This window comes from Phoca vitulina, unplaced genomic scaffold (assembly GCF_004348235.1).
Source record: "Phoca vitulina isolate PV1807 unplaced genomic scaffold, GSC_HSeal_1.0 scaffold3, whole genome shotgun sequence".
Classification (NCBI taxonomy): domain Eukaryota; kingdom Metazoa; phylum Chordata; class Mammalia; order Carnivora; family Phocidae; genus Phoca; species Phoca vitulina.
Genome location: NW_022589706.1, coordinates 93,251,631 through 93,273,674, shown reverse-complemented (window position 1 = coordinate 93,273,674; position 22,044 = coordinate 93,251,631). Strand labels below are relative to the sequence as shown.

At 34.6% G+C, this 22,044-nt stretch overlaps 1 protein-coding gene across 4 annotated transcripts in view; it reads right to left on the bottom strand.

Annotated features, from left to right (window-relative positions):
* Positions 1-22,044, bottom strand: part of USP53 (ubiquitin specific peptidase 53) — a 66,848-nt gene that overhangs the window by 5,377 nt on the left and 39,427 nt on the right. For all 4 annotated transcript variants that reach the window (XM_032401098.1, XM_032401099.1, XM_032401100.1 and 1 more), the window contains 7 exons: positions 21,816-21,962; positions 20,874-21,023; positions 11,574-11,736; positions 10,842-10,994; positions 9,380-9,526; positions 7,584-8,322; positions 6,422-6,498 (listed from right to left, as the gene is read on the bottom strand). In XM_032401098.1, coding sequence (XP_032256989.1) covers positions 6,422-6,498; positions 7,584-8,322; positions 9,380-9,526; positions 10,842-10,994; positions 11,574-11,736; positions 20,874-21,023; positions 21,816-21,962 — 1,576 coding nt within the window. The remainder of the gene's footprint in view (positions 1-6,421; positions 6,499-7,583; positions 8,323-9,379; positions 9,527-10,841; positions 10,995-11,573; positions 11,737-20,873; positions 21,024-21,815; positions 21,963-22,044) is intronic.

Below are 22,044 nucleotides of genomic sequence, written 5' to 3'. Positions count from 1 at the left end.
TGCCTAAGTAAATCATTTTTTAAATGAATAAATTTCCCAAAGACTAATACAGTAATTATTAACATATATAGCCCATCAAAACAAAAGCTCTTTGAGGTCCTCAGTATTTTTTAATAGTATAAAGATATCCTGAGGTCAAAGCACTGTTTCAGTTGATTGAAAATAGTCTTTAAAAAATCTCAGTCACAACTGTTCTGTGAAACAATTTCCCTTTTTCTACCCAAGGAGGTTGGGTGACCCAAGTGATGCTATATAACTGGGTAAGTGACAGCATTTAAACCAGTCCAGGGCTAACTCCAAAGCCAGTGCTCTTTCCACTACCTGCAAGCTCTCTTACTCATACGCCACTAAATTCCTAGATCGTCATACAGAAGCTCCTCCTGACGAAACTAGGCCCCCAGAAGATATCAAAATATATGGCTTTAGCTTGAATATTCAATTAATTCCCTATACTTCTGTAAAATTCTAGTAAGTTTTCAGCATCCTCCCTTATTTTTAGATGGCATTTTCATCATGTTCATTTACATTTCCTTTCATTCTCATGCTTCTGACTGTACTCCAAGTCTATGAATTGAAGATTGCAAAGAAAACAAAATCAAAGTTATTAAAGCAGGAACTTTATTTTTTAAACAATAACAAAGAACTTTATCTTTGATGGCTTTTATCCCTAAGTTGATCTTCTGGGTACATTTTTAAAAACTGCTCTGTCAGTCAAAATTCAACTGGAATCTATAGTTGATCTAAACATCTAAATATTATCCTGTGAAAAATCTATATTCGATCATCATCAGCCTCTGCAAGTTAAATCTTGAATTTCCAAGAAACAGTTGTATAATACATATGAGAATTTAATACCCTATATGCAATATTGCTCACACAGTAAATGTTACCTTCCAATAAAAGCCTAAGATAGTAGAATGAGGGGAACTGTAAGTCTGGCATTTATTTGCTTAAGATTTCACACTCCTACATCCACTAGATTGCAGTAAGCTCTTTCTATTGGACAGTATATCCCCTTTTTGTTATTGTTTCCCCTTGCACAATATCTAGCACATAAAAGACATTCAATGAAAGTCTAGAGAATGAATAAACAATCACATGGAAAATGTAACTGTTTTTCTTCTTTTAAATCATCCCCACCCTGTCCACCATGTTCCCGACTCACAGAACCAGGACTAGATAAGTATAAACTGAGACAAATTCTTCTTACCTTTCCCCCTGACCTATCTTGAGTCTATCAAGTGCCACACTTATACAAATCTTAAAAATAAAAGGCAGTATAATTTATCCCAGAGAGTGTTAGTTGCTTGTAAGCCTGACCCACTGCTGAGGCTCAAAAACAGCCTCTCTCTTCAACAGCTACTTTATGATGGGGGGGGATTAAAAAAAAGTAATGTCAAAAAGAACTTCAATAATTTTTCAGCCTGAAAAATTTGTTAAGTTGAAGTTACATTATAATTCTCCACTCATCTTGATTTTAACTTCAGAATGTTTACTTAACTTATCCATAATTTCAGGTTTATTATTCACAAACACCAAAGAAACACTAATTCTTAAAAAACTCTTCACTATTATTAACGTATCCACGTAACAGACAGCAGGAGGCAGCAGAGGTCTTATAAACATGTTTGAAATTTTAATATCACTATGGCAGGCATTCAACCAAGTGGTCTGACTTCAGAATTCCAACTAACTTAAAAATAGATGTGTTACTTTTCTCTTCTGCTGACACAGACATCTATGTATCTTTACTGGGACTTTTGGCTCCAGGTTCTCTGCAAATCTAAAATAGTCTGATCTTTACACTTGGCACAGAAGACACCTTAACATCAGGCAAGAAGCTTTAATTAACAATGCTAATTTTGATACTTTATTTTTTTTAAAAAGCCCAAGAGTCAAGAAATCAAAACATATATTTCATCTGAAAAGATGACCTATGTTTAAAATAGGCTTAGGTAGCAATAAAACCAAACTGCTGGTCTAGACAATGTAATCTTCACTCTTGTTGCATAGGGAGACTTCAAAATATAACAGTAAAACTACAATTACAAAGCTTAAACATTCAAGAGCAGTAATCTAATCAACGATCTGATTTACAATAAAAAATTGTTTTTAATAAAATTTGAATGCTTTGGAAAAATCACAAAACTTTAACTGGCCTCTTTACCTTCTTTGTTTCATTTTCCTTCTACCTTCAGAGATCTTACTCCATCAATTACTATTCTGTTCTAGTCTTAGCACCTTTCTCTTGCCCTGTACATCATTAGTTCCTTACCCTCTGTAACATAAATGCAAAACTAAGCTCTTGGTTGCTTCCTTCTCCTCTAAGTACTGCTTCTTTGAACAGACATTTCTTTACTTCTCTTTTATTAACTTTTTATTGTACTATAATTTTCTAAGACATTTTATTTGAAAATAATTTTAAAAAGCCCAGAAAAACTGAAAGATTAAAACTAGTACAAAGGATACCTGTATACCCTTTACCCAGATTCACCCATTAACATTTTTTTCTGAACCACTTTAAGTTACAAACATCATGGCCCTTTACTTCTAAATACTTCAGTCCTACCTCAAGCTTGCTTCATTCCTAATGTTCCTCTAACACTGCTTTTCCTCTTTCACTAATGACTTACTAACTGCTAAATCAAATTTTTAATCCTTAAAAAAAAAAATCCACATTTTTTATCCTTATTCTGCTCAATCTGTGGCAACTTGTCTTCTTGAAGCTCCCCATTTTCCTGGTTTCCCTGTGATACTCTTCTCTCCTTTTTTCTCATACCTTTTAGCTACTCCTCATACCTTCCCAAAGTTGCTCTTTCTCTCTATCCTTAGCTCATCTCTCTTACTCAGCAAATCCCAAGTTTTTTCCTTTGTCTCCAGTTTTCCTGAGTGATGCAGTCCACGTCTATGGCATTCAATTCCCATATATGCGTCTGGTTACCAAATATATCGTCTCTCCTGAGTTGTAGACATATGTCCTTAACTGCCTGAAAAATCTATTTACCTAGATGATAAACAAATCCAAAAATAAATTTGGCATCTCCTCTCATAAAGTTGTTTCTTCTTCTTATATTCTTTGATTTGGTAAATGGTGTATCTACTTACACAAGTCTCAGATAACAGCTATCCCCAGCTTCCTCCTTTTCCTCCCTTTTGTACATCTGTTATAAAAACTGACTCCATTGTCTACACATTCTTATAAACTCCCAAATCTTCTTTTGTGATACTGGTACTGCCTTAGTTTATGCCCCCACCTTTTCTCTCCAGGCTGTTCAAATAGTCATCTAACTAATGTTTCTCTCACTGCTCCAAATTTACCCTCTACATTGCCACCAGTCTTTCTAAAATGCCAACTGGAATATATTCCTCTCCTTGTCCTCTGGTGCCTTTCCACTTACTGTAGGATTTAAAAATAGCATAAAAGTTTCATCATGATTTGGCTTCTGTCCACCCTCTACCTATTATCTCATAATTTCCACAAACGCACTCAGCCTTGCATAGACCAAACTACCTGTATTCTTACAATATGTGATACTTTCTCCCAACCATGTACTTTTGAACAATATAAAGTCTGTCTTGAATGTAATTTAAGGCATTTGAAATTCTCCTAATCAGTGACCCATTTTAAAAGAGGAGCTAAAATAATCGAAATGGCACTGTGAAATTTCAACAATGTTCCCAAATAATAGCTTTAGGCAGCAGAACCCATAATGACATAGGCAGAGAAATCTACATATCTTTGTCAATGAAAAAATACCAAGAAATAATTACGATGGCACAACTATAGATTTTTAGTTCTCTGACATCAAACAAATTTGTTTGGATTGTATTAAAAACTCACTTAAATATCAAACGAAATATGAAAATAAAAAAATTTCTAAAGCTCCTTAACTTTCTAAATCTGTTAGCTACTTATAGAAAGTGATTCTTCAGGCCAATAATATAAGTGTGCCCCCATTTTACAAATAAGTAGGAGAAAACCAAGAAAGTCATCCCAAATCACAAAGAATTAAATTAAATTGTGCCTTACTGAAAACAAAAATCCACACAGGGTATGTTTTTGGCTTGGGAAAAAAAATTCCTGTACTACTTTTAACATGTTCTCAAAGGGTCGGGGAGGGGAATACATAGAGACACCATTAGGCAGGAACATTAACAAAGATTCTCAAGGCAAAGAACAGCTTAAAGAACTATGGTAGGCTTTGACATTAATTAAATAAGAAATAATTTTGACATAATATAATTTATGTGGTCAAATAAGTGGGTTACACAAAACCACAGTAAGAAACCACTGCACACTTATTAGTGATTAATGATGATAATTATCAAAACAAAACCCCAGAAAACACCAAGTGTTGGTGAAAATATGGAGAAGTTGGAATGCTTGTGCATTGCTGGTGGGAATGTAAAATAGTGTAGCAGCTGTTGAAAACAGTGTGGTGGTTCCTCAAAAATTAAACACATAATTACCACAGAATCCCACAATTGCACTTCTGGGTATATACTCAAAAGAAATGAAAGCAGGAATTCTCAGGTATTTGTACACCAATGTTCATAGGAGCATTACTCATTATAGCCAAAAGACAGGAACAACCCAAACGTCCATCAACAGATGAATGGATAAACATAATGTGTTATATCACACAACATAACATTATTCAGCCTTAAAAAGGAATGCAGTTCTGACATATGCCACAACATGGATGAACTCTGAAGACATTATGTTAAGTGAAATAAGCCAGTCACAAAAAACAAGTATTGTATGATTCCATTTATCTGAGGTACCCACAGTAGTCAAATTCATAGAGACAGAAAGTAGAATGGTAGTTACTGGGGGCTGGGAGAGAGGGGGAAATAGAGAACTGTTTAATGGGTACAGAATTTCAGTCTGAGAAGTTGAAAGAGACCTGGAGGTGGATGGTAGTGATGGTTGTACAACTATGTGAATGTTCTTAACACCACTGAACTGTCACTTAAAAATGGTTAGAATGGCAAATTTTGTTATGTGTACTTTACCACAATAAAAAATATCTTTTTTTCCACAATAAAAAAATATTTTTAAGTAGGTTACATACATACTCTTTCGTATTAAATGGGGAAAACCGCTGCGAAGCTCTTATAGCAATGCATTCTTGACCATCAAAATCTCTATGACGTTATGTTTTTATTACTATCAGGAAGCAAGCATCGTTTTGTAAAAAGCACTGAACTTGTGGTTATTGTTCAATTTCACCGACTTCTGCTGTTGATTTCTGGCCAGCCCTTTACTGTTTCCTGTAATACTTGCTTACCAGACTTTTATCAGATTTTTAAAAGAGGCGAGACATTTTTATATAGGAAAGGAAGGTTATTTCCTTAATATAAGTGTTTCCTTCTGATATTATACCACTTGATAAAAACAAAATGATTTAACATTTAATCATATTCAAAGTCTGTAACCTTGAAATAATCTCCACAAAAGCCTTAAGAATGATAAAGATTAAAAACAAACTTTAAAATTTGTTCTTCATGGCTATTTTTTATTGTGAAAAATTGTATCTCTTCTAATCCTCTGAATTCTAACATTTGAAAATACAGTTTTTGATTGCAACCTCAATAATCCCCTTGCTCATCCTTTTCTTGATCCTTCTCCCCCAAATCCTTCAGGTATATCCTCTCATTAGCAGCCCTGAATTCTATATACATTCAAACATCTAATTTTGTTTCTGGGCTGCTTTGTGTGGGTAATGGATCACCTATAATAATGCCACCCCATTAATATATTTACTGTTTCCAAACTGAACTTTTCCAACCGGCTGCTTATCCATTTTTCTATCCTGTCCCTAACTCCTGTGGCAGACATTAGGACTGTCCACACACATTTCAGTTCACCTTCCAGGCACAGGTAAGACTACTTTTCCACCCTCTTTGAAATTAGGCTTGTCTGTAAGACTTGCCGCGGCCAATGAGATTTGAGTGGAAGTACATGTATCACTTCTGGGTTGAAGTTTTAAGTGACTGTTGTGTCCTCCCTCAATCTCCTCTCCCCACAATACTGCAAGGTTCAGAGAAGCATCTATGGAGATGGAGTCTCATTAGCCTGGGGCACTGAGTGATTTCTAGGAAGAGACTCCATTCGGGCCTCCACTGGTCATATATCATCAGCAAAAATCAAATGTGTGTTGATACACTGAGATTCTGAAGTTGTTACCACTGCGTAGCCTAGAACCTAGCCTATCCTGACTGACACTCCCCTCTTTGCCAGTTCCCTGAAGTAGCTATTCCCATCCTTTCAAAGCCTTTAAAAGCATGAACTCTCTCAACTTCCATCCTCATTACTCATAATCTTATCAGTAACAGGACCGTTCCTAGCTTCTTTACTCTTATTACCACAATTTATTCTTTATAGCTACTATTACAATATACGTAAATAAAATTTTACCTTCTGAGTAGTTTTTGCTCTGTTGGGAGGAAGAGCTGACACATTCTATATTTAGGTTGTTTGTCTTTACCTGGTCACTAGAAAACAGAAGAAAACATACATCAAATACATCAGCTATCATGAATTATTATTTTAGTCAGAATCTAAGAAAAAGAAAGGAAATAACATTTGTTAAGCAATTATATGACATGTGTTGTTCTAGGGAATTAATGTGCATTATTTAATTTACATTGCCACAGCAACACTTAAAAGTAGTTATCATCCTCATTTTACAAAAGGCAATTAAGGCTGTCAAAGTCAAATTAATTTGCCCAATACTTAAGATCCAAGTCTATCTGGTTGCAAAGTCCTGATCTTTCTACTACCATAGGCTACCCCTTTCCAAGATGTGTTATGAAATTATCCTGCGAAATAAAAAAGTTTTCTGAAGTCTTTATTGCATGATTATTTTAATAAAACACAAGCAGTTGATTTTTTCAAACCTGGCTTTTTAATAATAAATGTGATGAAACACCAGCTATAACAAATTAAGATGTTTTAGGTGGATTAAAAGCAGAAATTGTGGCTAGACTGACGTAAGAAATCAGCCAATTAAGCTGTGGACATGCTTTAGAGGTTACACAGAAAAGGGCAAATGTACTGCCAACAGTAACATACAAATATATTCAGAATTAATTAAAAATTAATTGAACACAGACTTAGTTATTTGGCTGCATTCTTTTATATTTGCTAAAGGAAAAAATCTCTCTTCCATGGAACTGGCTGTGAAAGTAGAAAATATCCCCAGCTCTGAGTTACAGATACTAGAGATGGGATAATGAACATTAAATAGACTGAAGAATTAAATAATTAGCTTAATGACTGAGACGCCACCAATTTAAATCTATGCTTTAAAACCTGTAGTATGTATTAACAGTTATCAGTGGCAACAATAACAATGTATTTCTGTACTTCTAAAATTTCCTAAAAATATTTTTGGAATCAGGAAATAACTATTAAAAACAGAAACCTGAACTATCAAATAACCTGCAATATCCCAGAGGTCTCTTCACTCTGAAGTCAAGCTCTTTCCATTACACTTAATTGACCCCAGACTTTGAAATTACTTCACATAACAGGAGAGAATGATGGGGGGAAATCATTCATTTAATTTGTGCATTACCTGCAGGATACTGTTTCTTTAACACCACTGATATCCGTTACTGTACCGTTTCCATCGATAACAGGTGAATCCAAATTAGCAGATCCATTACTGACATGATCACTACTTTCGTATCCAGACTCAGTCCTCTGCATCTGCCAGTTGTCACCATGAACTTTAGTCTCTTTGAGGCCTTTATTTTTCTCTGCTCCTTTTCCATTAGATTCAAGGGAACTCCTGCTTCCTATTTCCTGCTTCATATCATCTTCATATATGGTCATTAAACATTTTTGCTTTGGGTTTTCTTTTGGCCAGTTGTTAAAACTCTGATCTTTGCTACATTTAGGTTTGTTACTGATATTTGATTTATGTCTTGGACTATGTTGCCTTTTTTCACTTTCATTAAAAATACTATCAACATTTAACGTTTCTCTCATAGGTTTCCAACCTCGGGTCCGGCTTTTACTGCTGCCACTATAGCTGCTTCCTTTATCCCTAGAATCTTGGCTGCTGTCTGTATCATATCCAGTGCCACTGTCACTCTTAACTTTGCCAGTTACTTTCTCTCCTGGGGCAAGAATCTGGGATTTACTTGAACTCAGTGTTTGTGCAGAAGCTCGACTCTGATGGGCAACTCGGTCATGTTTACATGGTCCTTTTCCTTGACTATGATAGAGATGTGGGTTTCCATATTGTCTAAAGCCATTTGGGGCAGGAGGTGATCCAGACTTGAAATGTGGAAGGTCTTCATCAACCAAATCTTTAAATAATTAAATAAAGATACAAATGAATACTCTTCAGAGACATTTCTTAGTTACAAGCCAAATACCTTGTTTGAGAAGAAATGTTAAGCAGTAATAAGTGAATAATAATTATAAGATTTATATTATATCACATAGTGATTTGACATTGAAAAGTGTTTTCCTCATTCTCTATGCTTAATGAGAGGCATTTATAAGGTAAGTAGTTATATACTGATTTTAGAAAATGACCTCTGTAGTAGATCATAATTAAAGCTTTAAAAAAAAAAAAAAAGCCAGTATTCTATCTCACTCATCATTAATGAAAGTCATAATAATAAAAGTATTTTCCATCTCTTATACTGGTAAAGATTTAAAGTTTGTTAAGCCAACTGCTGATAAGAATGTGAAGAAGCAGACATCTAATCACAGTCAGTGGGAGTGCAGACTGGTTCAGTCTTTTAGGAGAGCAACTGAGCCACATCCATCAAAATTAAGAATAAATACACCTCAACCCAGCAATTCTCCTGAAATAATTTTATGCTCTGGCTATACGCAAAAAAGGACACAAAGGTATATGTAAAAGGATATCACTGCAGCAAAAATCTTAAATCAAGTTTTAAAGTCTAGCAAGTATCATTTAAATTGTGGTATGTCCTTAAGAAAAGAGGATAAAGCCATAAAGAGTAAGACATGCTCATAATGAACTGCACACTATTAACAGTGAAACAGAGGGAAGGTGAGGGGCTGCTCTTCTCACTTAATTTTATAACCTTCCTTCTTATTTGAATGTACCATATGGGTGAATTGAATTTATAATTAAAAGGAAAGTTAAAACATTAGAAAAAGCACAAGTATTCCAGGCCAGAATTAAATAAGAACCAGAAAAGTTTTATATTTATAGATTTAATAAGTGTATTAAAGAAATAATATTGAGATATACAACATAACATGTAAACAAATATATAGAATAAATATAAATGAATTATATTAAGTTGTATTAAAGTTATAAAATTTGGTTTAAAAATAAGATTTTAGCAACTCCTTTTCAAATGAACACTATTAGCTCTAACTTACCTTTATGTCGGCCCAAATCTTTTCTTTGTCCCCTCTCCAAATCTTTCCTTTGTGAGGAAAGTAAGTTTCTCTGTTCAATGGCTTTTAAAGCACATTCTCTGGAAATGTCTTTTATTTTTTCCCTTTGATCACTGTGACTTAACTTAACTGTAAAAGAAATCATTCTTATAAATGATATAGATCATTTTTCAAATTGCTCAACAAAAGTACAAATTGAACTATATAAAAATTTTAAGATGCTATATATTAAAAACAAAATATAAAGTATACAATGAACTCATTTTTTTTGTTTAACCAAAAAACTCAATGTGATTTATTCTGACACTGGAGATGCATGTTGGCTTTTAAAACTTCTTGTATTGCTCCTAAAGCTAGTGTAAAAGGAAAAAAGAGATCTTGTATTGAAATAATAAAAGCTAAAGGTAACTGAGTGGTCACTATGTGTCAGACACTATTTTAAGTCTTAACTCATTTAATTCTTTGAGGTGGGTACAATTACTGCCTCCATTGTGGATTAGGAAACTGAGGCACAGAGAAGTTGAAAACTTGCCCAAGTTCACAGAGCTTGTAAATGTAGAACCAGGATTACGAACCCAAGTTGTCTGGTTCTAATGTTTGTGTTTGTAATCACATACACAGTTTCTGGGCTCAAAAGTAGTTCTCTTTTGACAAACAGCTTAATCTAAGAGTATGACAATACAGAGGGTAAAAGGTATAGTTCCATTAAGAACTTTTAAAAGCATTTATTGTAATTCTTTGTTGATGACAATTGTTAATTCTGGATCCTACCACCCTTGATTAAATGGGTTACTTTTATGGTTAGACATTATTTCATTAATGCATTTTAAAGCCGCTTATAAAATCATCCTGAACATCAACCTACTCAGAGTTCAATAAATTTCTAGACCATAACTATACACACCATGCTGCAATGTCTCATTTTGGACCCAAGTCACAGAACTTGGTTTGTGAAAATTAAAGTTGTGAGATGACAATAACAAGACAGAGTTGAATAAAAATGAGGTTAAGTATAAAGTACAACTATAATAACTTTGAACTACTACTGTTGCATTCACTAATGGTAAATTTAAATTTAGCATATGTGCCAAATTATTAACTCATGTTTTTCCTCTCCAAGTTAATAATTAGCTCCTAGAAGGCCATATTATGACTTTCTTTGGTAACTGTCCAGATTGCCTCCAGCCTACTACAGCTCTGAGTGTATGGAGAAACCCAAACAGTAGTCGAGTCCAACTGTTCAGATCAAACTATAAGTCTGAGAGAAATGTGTAAAAGACAAAATTTTGCTATCTAGTTGTTATTTTCTCTTCATGGCCAAGCAAAGTTAGTTAAGCACCCTCCTTTTCTACGGTACTTACCAGAAATTACGGATTCAGTAAAGAGGAAAGGGGGAAACGTAATCACTCAGGGACAATGTGAAAATAACAATTTAAACACATACCTGGTCCTCTACCGTCACTTGTTTGAATGTGGCTCCGATTAAATGATGATATATTATCTGTTTGAAATTTCTGATTTTCTCTCTGTTTTGCCTGATCACCAAATCCATTTTCTTTTGAATTATCTGACTTATAAATTGAGGGCTTTTCACATCCTTAAAAGACAAACAAAAACGTATTATTCCCATCCTCCTCCCCACCAGAAGAAAAGAAGTTTGAATTTTTTTTTTCTTTAAGCAATTTCTACACCCAGTGTGGGGCTCGAGTTCACAACCCTGAGATCGAGTCATGTTCCACTGACCAAGCCAGCCAGGCTCCCCTGAATCATTTTTAGTATTGTGGATAACTGCTTATAAACTCAAAGGACTGACATTTTTAAAGGATTTCTATCTGCTTTGTAGTGCATCCAAAAATGGCCTGGCTCCTTTGGACTTTTTCAGGGTATAACTCACTTTAACTCTCAATTTTTACTGCTAGAAAGAGCTTCCAGTCAAGTATCCCCTTCTGTGCTTGTGTGACCACAGAAGTGGGTGGCTCCTGAGGGTGCTTTGGAGGCCACTGGTGGGGAAAGGCTTCCTTATAAAGATTAACTCCAAGTAAGAATTTTCCTGAATTCTGCTTTACTGAAACTGAATTTTGAAATTATCCTCAAAATTCATTTTATCTTCACTATATTAATACTTAGTATGACTATGATACTATAAAGAACACTAAAAAGAACTTTTAAAAATTACCCATATTTTCTGCAACGGATTTATAATGTGACCAGTTGATGACCTGCCTAAGTGCATCTTCAGTAGAAACTGCTGTGCCATCTGGGTTTGCGTAAAACAAAAGCAGTGGCTGGAAATGGCACCGGATACATTTGGAGACCACATCCTTCCATCTAGTCCCAACCTTTAAAAAAACCCACAATGAATAAAAACAAAACAAAATCTTGTAATCAATGTGTTATATATTTGAATAGCAGAGACTAAATTAATTTGTATATTAAAAAAATTTAAAGAATTCAATTCAGTTCAATTGTTCATATTATATGATTACTTTTGTCTTAAACTAGGCTAATAAACATCTTGTAAATGTTATCATTAAAAAATTGAGCAAAATCGTACACTTACTATATCAAGATTTAGACTAACAAATTTTAAAAAGCTTTTCTATGTACATGGTTGACTGACTTTTGACAAAGATTTAAAGGTTAATTTAATGGAGAAATATAAGATTCTATTCAACAAGGTGCTGGAACAACTGGATGGCCATATGAAAAAATGAACTTTGACACCACTACACACAAAACACAACAATTAAATCAGAATGAGTCACACAAAAACTTAAAGCTTATAGGAAAAAACAAAAGAAATCTTTCTTAGGACATCAAACAGGGGCGATTGGAGGGCTCAGTTGGTTGAGAATCCGACTCTTGGTTTCGGCTCAGGTCATGACCTGGGGATCATGGGGTCAAGGGCTCTGCAATGAGTGTGGAGCCTGCTTGAGATTCTTTCTCCCTTTCCTTCTGTCCCTCCCCCCACTTTTGCACATGCACACACACACTCTCTTTCAGAAAAATAAAAAAAGAATATCAAACAAACCACAGAAGAAAAAAGTTATAAAATGGGCTTCATATCAAAATAAATTAATAACTTCTGCTCTTTAAAGGTTACCATTAAGAAAATGAAAAAAACAAGCCACAAACATCTAATAAAGAACTGCTGTGCAGAATAAAGAATTCCTGCAATTCATTAATAAGAAGATGATCCAATTTAAAATGGGCAAAACATCTGAAGACACTTCACCAAAAAAATAAAAGAATGGCCAATTAGCACACAAAAAAAGTACTCAAAACATTATTAATCATAAGGAAAATACAAATTAAAACCACACTGAGATAACATTATACATTCATTAAAAGGGCTAAAATTAAAGACTAACATAAAACATTGCTGAGAATGTGGAGCAACTGGAACTCTCATACACTAATAGGAATGTGAAGTGGTATAATCACTTTGAAGATCATTTTGCCAGTTCCCTATAAAGTTTAACTACACTTATCATACAACCCAGAAGTTCCACTTCTGAGTATCTTTTAATATATATATTTTTTTTTTTTTTTTTAATTGGGGGGGAAGGGCAGAGAGAAAGAGAATCTTAAGCGGGTTCCACATCCTGTGCAAAGCCCAATGTGGGGCTTGATCTCATGAACATGAGATCATGATGTGATCCGAAATCAAGAATCTGACGCTTAACTGACTGAGCCACCCAGGTGCCCCCATTTCTGAGTATTAGCTAAGAGCAATGGGGAAAAAAATCATGTTCACACAAAAACTATCCATAATTCAAAAGGTAAATGGATAAATTGTTATATAGCCATGTAATGGAACACAACAATAAAAATGAAGCACTGATAGAAAATGAATGAGTCTTAAAAGGCATTATGCTCGATAAAGGAAACCAAACACAGAGAATTGAGACTATGAGACACCATTCTTACAAAACTGTAGAAAGAGCAAGACTAATCTATAGTGAGATCAGTGATTTCCTGGGGCCCAGGGTAGGGTGGGGGGGTATTAGCAGTAAAGGGACATGACAGAACTTTCTGGATGATGAAAGTGTTCTGTATAATAATTGTGTAGGTTACACAGGTATGTACACATTTGTCCGTATCTATGTATGGGTGCATTTTAATGTTTGTAAATTGTACCTCTATAAAACGGATTTAAAATAAAACAAAACAAAACCCAACCAAATAAAAAACAAAGCATTCTAGAATACTAGCTTTGGCAGAGAAGTAAGGGATCTTTAAAAGTCCTAAGGAGCTTTTTCTAACCACACATATTTAGCTGTTTACCCTTCTTACCTTGGAATCTGAGATACTTGAGGAACTAGAGTAATCTGAAAACAAAACAAACCTAAAACTCAGAGTGACTTAAAATTCTTCCTTCAAATTTTGACCATTTAAACTATGTGGATAGAAAGGAGTGCCAAAATGTTACTACACACTGATTCAACGTGGAATTTGTTGATAAACTGCTATATAAAAGTATCACATAATTTTAGCAAAGTGTTTATTTTAGAATATAAATACCCCAATTTTTTCATTGGCTTTATTGAGTATAATTTACATGAAATAAACTACCCAGTTACAGTACACCAGTCAATGAATTCTGCCAAATATATACATACAATCATGTATCTCCCCCAATAAACTTCCTTTGTACCCCCTTTGCAGCGACTGGCAACCAATGATTTACTTTCTGTCACTTTGTTTTTTCCTTTTCATGAATTTTAGATAAACAGAATCATAGTTTCTTATGTCTCACTTCCTTCATTTACCATATTGCTTTTCAGATTTTTCCACAGCGTTTTCCACAATGTTGCTTTTCAGATTTTTCCACAATGTTCCACAATGTTCATTACTTTTTACTGCTGAGTATTATATTCCATTGAATGGTTATACCACAGTTTATCCATTCACCGTTGATGGACATTTGAGTTGTTTCCAGTTTTGGTTATTATGAACAAAACTACTATAAACATTCAAGTACAAGTTTTGTGTGGACATAATGTTTTTATAGGAGTGGAATTACTAGTTATCTATGGAAGTACATTTTTAAATTTGTAAGAATTTGATAAACAGTTTTCTAAAGTGACTGTTCATTTTGCATTTCCATCAGTCTTCTGTGAGAGATCTAGCTATTCCACATCTTCACCAACTCTTACAATGGTCAGTCTTTTTAATTTTAGCTATTCTAACACATGAGTAATAGAATCTCATTGTGAACTGAATTTGTATTTACTTTATACCTAATAGTTTACTGAGTACCATTTTTTAAGGGCAGGGACTCAGCTTCCTATGGTTTTCCACTCTTGGGTTCTTGCACACTGAGCCCACAGATTTTTTAAATTCCCGAATTTTTATTTAATAGAAAACTAAACCTTTATTTTAGTTATGCAAAAAAAAAAAAAAAAAAGCAATTACAACTAATAATGCATGCACACAAAAACCTTGCAATTCTTTTCTTTTTCATTTTGCGCTTTCCTTCTTTCACACCTACGGCTGGATTCTCTTTCATCCCAAACTCCAAAAAGACCTTGTTTGACAAACTCAGACTTGGAAGGCTCTCGTGTCTCTCACTATTTTCTTCTTTCCATGCCTGCTCTCTTCCTATGGTCAGTAGCTGTTTGCCTTCTGCTAGCTGCTCTGGCTACTCAGGTCCTGATGTGTATTATAAAGGTTCACGAGCCGACGAGGCAAAACAAACTGCACTTCGTATGACAGGAGAGAAGGGAGGCCCCTGAGGGGATTCTCCTGACTGACTGACTGTGAGGCAAGAATGATACTGGCAGTACTCCTCTCACCTTGTCAGGCCAGCCCTCCAGACGGCCCTTCATGCATTCCCATGAGCCACCAGGGCACTATGCAGTATGTACACCCAAAGACCCAGGAGTCACTCAGGGTGGTGGAGTCACTCACAGCTACATGAGCCTTGAGAAGTCCTCCTCCTACCAGTCCTTGTGACACTACTGTTGAGTTTCTTTGCTAATATTAAGACACCTGGGTCAGATTTACTTTTCTCATGACTTTCTTTAAAGGTAAGTAAGGTGACCAACTACAGTATGGTGTGACCTTGGTAGCTCTCTGTAGGACTTCCTGGACCCACCAATTTTCCTTTCATTTGGCCTTGCTGCTAAAAAAAATTTTTGATAGAGCCAAAACACCAAAAAAAAAAAAACAAAACAAAACAAAAGCACCCTGGAAATAAATCTATTAAACTCTCTGGAGCAGAGCATCAACTGTTGTGGAGTCATAGGGGACAGGAGCTCTCAGGGAGAGGGACACATCATGGTTGGGGAAAAGGAAGAAGAAAAGGGATGTGGAGGTTTTCAAGTTAAATTTTACATGTCACAGTTTGCCTGGGAGTGCTTATTCTCTCCTTTTCTCTACCTCCATTTCTGGATTAGTATCATAAGGAAAATGCTAGGCAAGTCACATATCTATTGTGAGCATATTTCGTGTGTGTGTGTGTGTGTGTGTGTGTGTGTGTGTTAGTTTATGTAATTTAATTTTTTTTAAGTTTTTATTTAAATTCCGCTAGTTAACATACAGTGTTAGTTTCAGGTACATAATTTAGTGATTCAACATTTCTACACAACACCTGGTGCTCATCACAAGTACACTCCTTTGTCCCCATCACTTATTTCACCCATCCCCCACTCCCCTCCCCTCTTATAACCATCAGTTTGTTCTCTACAGTTAAGAGTCTGTTTCTTGCTTTGCCTCTCTCTCTTTTTCCCTTTGCTTGTTTCTTAAATTCCACATATGAGTGAAATCATATGGTATTTGTCTTTCTCTGACTTACTTCACTTAGGATAATACTCTCCAGCTCCATCTATGTCATTGCAAATGGCAAGATTTCATTTTTTATGGCTATACATGTATATTCCATTGCATGCATGCATACATCCACCCTACTTCTTCTTTATCCATTCATCAGTCAATGGACATTTGGGCTGTTCCCATAATTTGGCTGTTGTTGATAATGCTGCTACAAACATTGCAGTGCACATATCCCTTTGAATTAGTATTTTTGTATTCTTTGGCTAAATACCTAGTAGTGCAATGCTGGATCATAGGGTAGTTCTATTTTTAACTTTTTGAGGAACCTCCACACTTTTCCAGAGTGGGTGTACCAGTTTGCATTACCACCAACGGTGCAAGAGGGTTCCCCTTTTTCCACATCCTCACTGACATCTGTTGTTTCCTAGTTGTTGATTTTAGCCATTCTGACATGTGTGGGGTAGTATCTCATTGTAGTTTTGATTTGTATTTCCCCGCTGATCAGTGATGTTGAGCATCTCTTCATGTGTCTATTGATCATCTGTATGACTTCTTTGGAGAAATGCTCATGTCTTCTGCTCATTTTTTAATTGGATTATCATTTTTTCAGGTGGTAAGTTTTATAAATTCTTCATACGTTTTGGATACTAACCCATTATCAGATATGTCATTTGCAAATATCTTCTCCCATTCTGTAGGCTGCCTTTTAGTTTTATTGACCGTTTCCTTTGCTGTACAGCTTTTTATTTAGATGAAGTCCCAACAGTTTTGCTTTTGTTTCCCTTGCCTCAGGAGACATATGTAGAAGGAAGTTGCTATGACTGATGTCAAAGAGGTTACTGCCTGTGTTTTCCTCTAGGATTTTTATGCTTTTGAGTCTCTTATTTAGGTCTTTAATCCATTTTTAATTTTTGTATGGTGTAAGTGGTCCAGTTTCATTCTTCTGTATGTTGCTGTCCACTTCTCCCAACACCATTTGTTGAAGAGACTGTCTTTTTCCCATTGCATATTCTTTCCTGCTCTGTCAAAGATTAATTAACCATATAGTTGTGAGTTCCCTTCCGAGTTTCTATCCTGTTGCAGTGATCTATGTCTATTTTTGTGCCAGTACCATATTGTTTTGACCACCACAGCTTGGTAAAATAACTTCGAGTATTATAACTTGAAGTCCAGAATTGTGATGTGTCCAGCTTTGCTTTTCTTTTTCAAAGTTGCTTTGGCTATTTGGGGTCTTTTGTGGTTCCATACAAATTTTAGGATTGTTTGTTCCAGCTCTGTGAAAAATGCTGGTGGTATTTTGATAGGGGTTGCATTAAATGTATAGATTGCTTTGGGTAGTATGGACATTTTAACAATATTGTCTTTCCATGAGCATGGAATGTTCTTCCATTTCTGTCATCATCTTCAATTTCTTTCATGTGTGTTTTATAGTTTTCAGAGTATAGGTCTTTCATCTCTTTGCTTATGTTTATTCCTATATATTTTATGGTTTTGGGTGCAATTGTAAATGGGATTGATTTCTTGATTTCTCTTTCTGCTGCTTCATTATTAGTATGTAGAAATACTACAGATTTCTGTACATTTTGTATCCTGTGACTTTACTGAATTTGTGTATCAGTTCAGGCAATTTTTTTGGTAGAGTCTTTTAGGTTTTCTATATAGAGCATCATGTCGTCTGCAAATAGTGAAAGTTTTCTTCTTCCTTACCAATTTGGATGCCTTTATTTCTTTTTGTTGTCTGATTGCTGTGGCTTGGACTTCCAGTACTATGTTAAATTAACAGTGATGAGAGTGGACATCCCTGTTATGTTCCTGACTATAAAAGTTCTTTTTTTTCCCCACTATGATGTTAGTTGTGGGTTTTTTATATATGGCTTTTCTTACATTGAGGTATGTTCCCTCTAAACCTATTTTGTTGAGGGTTTTTATCATTAATGGACGTTGTGCTTTGTTAAATGCTTTTTCTGCATCTATTGAAAAGATCATAGGGTTCTTATCCTTTCTTTTATATTAATGTGGTGTATCATGTTGACTCATTTGTGAATACTAAATCACCCTCGCAAACCCAGGAATAAATCCCAGTTGACTGTGGTGAATGATTTTTTTTAAATGTATTGTTGGATTCAATTTGCTAGTATTAAGTCCTACTGGTTGTAAGAACTCGCAGAATTTGGCCCTTCTAGTTTTCAAAGCCAAATGTTATAGGGATTTGTCTTCCCAGTGTGATAGTCTGTTTCTCTCCCTTCTCTTCACCCCCAAGTCCCTCCCTTCTGCAGACAGCCTGTGATCTGTTTAGCTCCCCACCATGTCTGCCCTTCCTACCCTCTTTGAGGTGGCCTCTTCTCTACCTTTAGTTGTGGAGTTTGTTCTGCCAGTCTTCAGGCAGTTTTCTGGATTATTTACATTGATGTGAGTGTTATCTAATTGGATCCATGAAACGAGGTGAGCATAGGGTCCTCCTACTCCACTATCTTTCCCTATTATCTTTTTTGCCCATTTTTAATCGATTTGTATTTCTTTATTGAGTCGTGAGAGTCTTTATATACTCTGGATATCGCCTTTATTAGATATATGCTAGATAAATATTCTGTCCCAGTCTATGGCTTACCTTTTTATTCTCCTAACAGTATCTTATTGAAGAGCAAAAGTTCTGATGAAATCCAATTTATTGATTATTTTTATGGTCCATGTTTATTGACTGTTATCCAATAACTCTCTCTACACTGAAATAGAAGTTGTAACATTCTTGTCTGATACTTCCATCTCTGCCATTTTGGGTCTTTTTTTTTTTTTAATGATTTAATATTAGAGCTGGCCTGGACATGACCTTGGACGTCACCTGATTATTACCCAGAACCCTCTTTTTTGAGGGTAGGAATGGTGAAGTTGATGAAGTTCCTGAGAGAATAGAAGGTGTGCTTCATTTCTCTACCTTGCTTCCTTACCCCCATATCATGTGATTGGAAGAAATGGAGTGGTGGAATGGGTCTGTTTCTATTAATATGGGTATGGATCATTTTCCTACTTCTCCACACATTTGGTAATTTTTTATTGAATACTATCTTGAAATGCCATATTGAAATTTAATTGAAATTTATATTTTTGGGTGAATTTTGTTGTGTTCTTTTAAAAAGTACTGGACTTCATTCTGGCATTTGTTAAGTTATGTAGGATCATCTTGGTCCTTTGAAGACTTCATTTTAGGCTTTTTATGCCAGGTCCAGAGCAGTATTCAGTCTAGGTATAATTTAGCCCCATTATTAAGGTGGTACTTCTCTGAGGATTCTATTTGTTGCTCTATGCATTACAACATCTTTCCACTCTTGCTGGTGTGGATGCAAACTATTCCTAGCCCTGTATGAATTTTGAAAATCGCCTGACCTTCTGTTTTCCAGTAATTCTTTCCCCCACCTTGTGCAGGTTTGCTCCACACATGTCAGATCACTATTCAGCCAAAAATTAAAGGGGACCCATCTACTAATCTCCAGAACTTTCCCTCTGTGCAGTATTCTTTCTGGTAATCTGTCCAGTGAATTTTAGCCATCTTCGCTTCCTGAACTCCAATCTCGGTTTCCTCAACTCAATGAGACGTCTAGGCTTTGTTTGAGTTCCACCTCCCTGCAGTGTAAAAACTACCTGTAGGCAGTAAACGGGAATAATAATAGGGCTCATCTTGTTTGTTTCCTTTTTTCTGTTCAACTGCCTGTTATCCAATGTCTAAAAAAGTTGTTTCATCTATTTGGTTTTCTAATTTTTAATATTGGAGGGGCTATTTCCATAGCAGTTCATCCTTCATAGAAACAATTAGAAATCCACTAAATACTGAATATTTGAACCTCTCCTGACTTAGTAATTCATAATGCTGATAAATGGCCCTTTCTTCTATATTAAAATGAAAGCAAATGGAATTGTACATCATTTGCTTATAACAGTGAAATAACTTGTACTTTAAATCCATTTACTGCTTAATAATAGGATTCTCAAAGCCAATAGGTCCAGGCATAGTACTGACAAGATCAACAGTTTTCAAATGTGGAAAAATCTGAATCTCCTATAGAACTTAAAAAAAAAAAAATCAGGTATTGGCCTCTACACCTCTGAATTGAGAATTTAAGAGTGCAGGCAGGTACCGGTTTTTTCAAAAGTTCCAAAGGTGATTCTCATACATACTCCTTACTACAAACTATTATTCACTAGTTTTCTAGATATTATAATGTTTGAATAAGTTATTTACCAAAAGATATAATAAGCATATCTAATTCTGAATACCATACACAAAGTTTGAAAAGGCAGTCATAATAATTTAAAAAACAAGCAGATTTTCATCACTAATTATACAAAGCAATTGGGAATCATTCACAAAGAAATACACAGAGCAACTATGTATCAGACAAAATGTATCAGACATATGGATCACTGACAGTTACATATTTGCATTCTAACATTTATTAGTCACCTTTTTTATTATTCTGGAAATGGACTGGCTTAAAAGTTGGCTTTAAAATAAACCAGGTTTCAAAAATTAAAAGGAAGTATGAACTTAACAATACTATTATCATTAAGGTTATTATTTTATATAAGAAATGTTTATATACAATCATTTTTTTTACATATTATGTAATACACATTTTATATATTATTTCATTTAGTCCTAAAAAGTAAAAGTCACAATAATTATCCCAGTGAAAGTGTCACTTACCTCTTTCACATTTGCATCATCAAAAAATACCCATTTGGAACTCTTGGTATGAAAAGCAAAGGCACAATAATGTCGGCTGGTGTAGCAGATCATAGCAACTAGGTGAAGTTCACTATTTTTGGCATTTTCATCAGTAACTCTATAAAAAAGCTGTTTAAAAAATAACAATGTATATTTAATACTGTATCTTTTTAAAAATGAGGAACAATAATTTCGTGAGTTATGTATTTGACTATCTATGAAAAAATTTCTTATGCAAGCTTCCCTAATTCAGTATTATATTAGTACAGAAGGTATCACTGAGATTGTACTGAATAGAATTACTCTTAACTATTACTTAATATTAACTATAACTATTACTCTTCCTCCAATAAAATGAATTCACTACAATTTAGTTCAGTAACCCAGTACCTTGACACTTTATATACATAAACTGGAAATGTGGGATAAATTACATAATTCCTAATAATTTTTGATTGAATCACATATTTGAACATACATGAAACATATTATCTAAAAGTTAATTATCTAAAAGTTTAATTGTAATATAAACCAATTCAAAATATATTAAAATGTTAATAAGCATATTAAGAGATCAGTGCTGTAGATGATTTCTGAATCTTAAACCTTTCTAGGTTAATATTTATACTTGTCATTACCACACACACACACACACACACACACACACACACACCATTATCATCATTCTAGAGTAATACAGAATTAGAGCATGAGACAGTTTATAATTGAAAGCTATTCCTAGTCTATGCAAGAAAGGCATTCCAGTTAGCCTGATTTGATGAACTTTATCAGCATTATACCTGAATGTTATTTTCTTTAGAAAGAAAAGTTAGTTCTGAAAAACAAGTGTATTATAAAACATGAATATGTTTTAAAAGAATTTAAAAACAAAAAGGAAGAGAATGAAAACAGTTGAGATACCCCAGGAAGATAAAGATGTGTTGCTAGATTCCGAACAACATCTTCGGTCAAGTCAGAATGCTCAGAATCCCATACTAAACCAATTGTAACAATCTCTGGGCAATTCATTAAAACACGGCGAATTTTTATTTTTTGGCCACAGTTACTCTAAAGAAAAACACAAAAGGCAAATTTTGAAATTACTGAAATAGATATACCATAGGTAATGCCTTATACAGTTTGTATTAAA